This window comes from Emiliania huxleyi (assembly GCF_000372725.1).
Source record: "Emiliania huxleyi CCMP1516 unplaced genomic scaffold EMIHUscaffold_11421, whole genome shotgun sequence".
NCBI lineage: Eukaryota > Haptophyta > Isochrysidales > Noelaerhabdaceae > Emiliania > Emiliania huxleyi.
In genome coordinates this window covers 1-698 of record NW_005201536.1, presented here as the reverse complement: position 1 = coordinate 698, position 698 = coordinate 1, and the positions used below count along the sequence as shown (strand labels likewise).

At 69.1% G+C, this 698-nt stretch overlaps 1 protein-coding gene across 1 annotated transcript; it reads left to right on the top strand.

Moving 5' to 3' along the window:
• Positions 1–246: 246 nt before the first annotated feature.
• Positions 247–690, top strand: EMIHUDRAFT_260628 (hypothetical protein; the record flags this gene model as incomplete). Its single annotated transcript, XM_005791227.1, has 1 exon — positions 247–690. The coding sequence occupies one exon, from the start codon at positions 247–249 to the stop codon at positions 688–690; it is 444 nt and encodes a 147-aa protein (XP_005791284.1).
• Positions 691–698: the final 8 nt, after the last annotated feature.

The following is a 698-nucleotide window of genomic DNA, read 5'->3' as shown; positions in this document are numbered from 1 at the left end:
GCCGGGGAGCTCAGAAGCGCACCCAGCGGGCCGGATGATTGGCATCGGGTTGCGGGCAAGAGAGCCCTAGCCCCGGGGTTTTCGCGGATTTCTTCTTTTGGGCGCTGATTGCGCACCCTCGCGTCTGTAATGCCAGACCCCTTCCCCGTCGCCAGCCCGCCTCTGAGCGAGGCCAAACGCCACCGCACCTCCACTAGAGGGGCCAGCCCACCGCTGGAGGCGATGTCGATCTCCCGTGCCGCACGCATGGCTGGAAACGAGCCACAGCAGATGTCGGCACTCGAGGCTGAGCGCAGGCACTACCGGCCTTGCGTGCCGGCGGTGCTCCGGGTGCGCGTACGCGCAGAGCCCGCGCAGGAGCGCACGACGTGCGTCTCGCACGAGGATCTCATCGCGAGCGCCTTTCCCACGCTGTACGGCAGCCCTGTCGTCAGCCTCGTGCCGGCGGCTGAGACCGACACCTCCGTCGCACCGAGGCCGCTGCGCGTTGGCTGCGTGCTCTCGGGCGGCACTCCTGCGGCGGGCGGGCACAACTGCATCTGCGGACTCTTTGACCACCTCGAGGCATTCCACCCCGGCTCGACGCTGCTCGGCTTCCGCGGCGGCCTCCGCGGCGTCCTGCGAACTGCGTTCACAAAGCTCGAGGCGGCGACGGTGGAGCGGCACCGCAACTCGGCCGCTTCTTCATGATCGGCTCG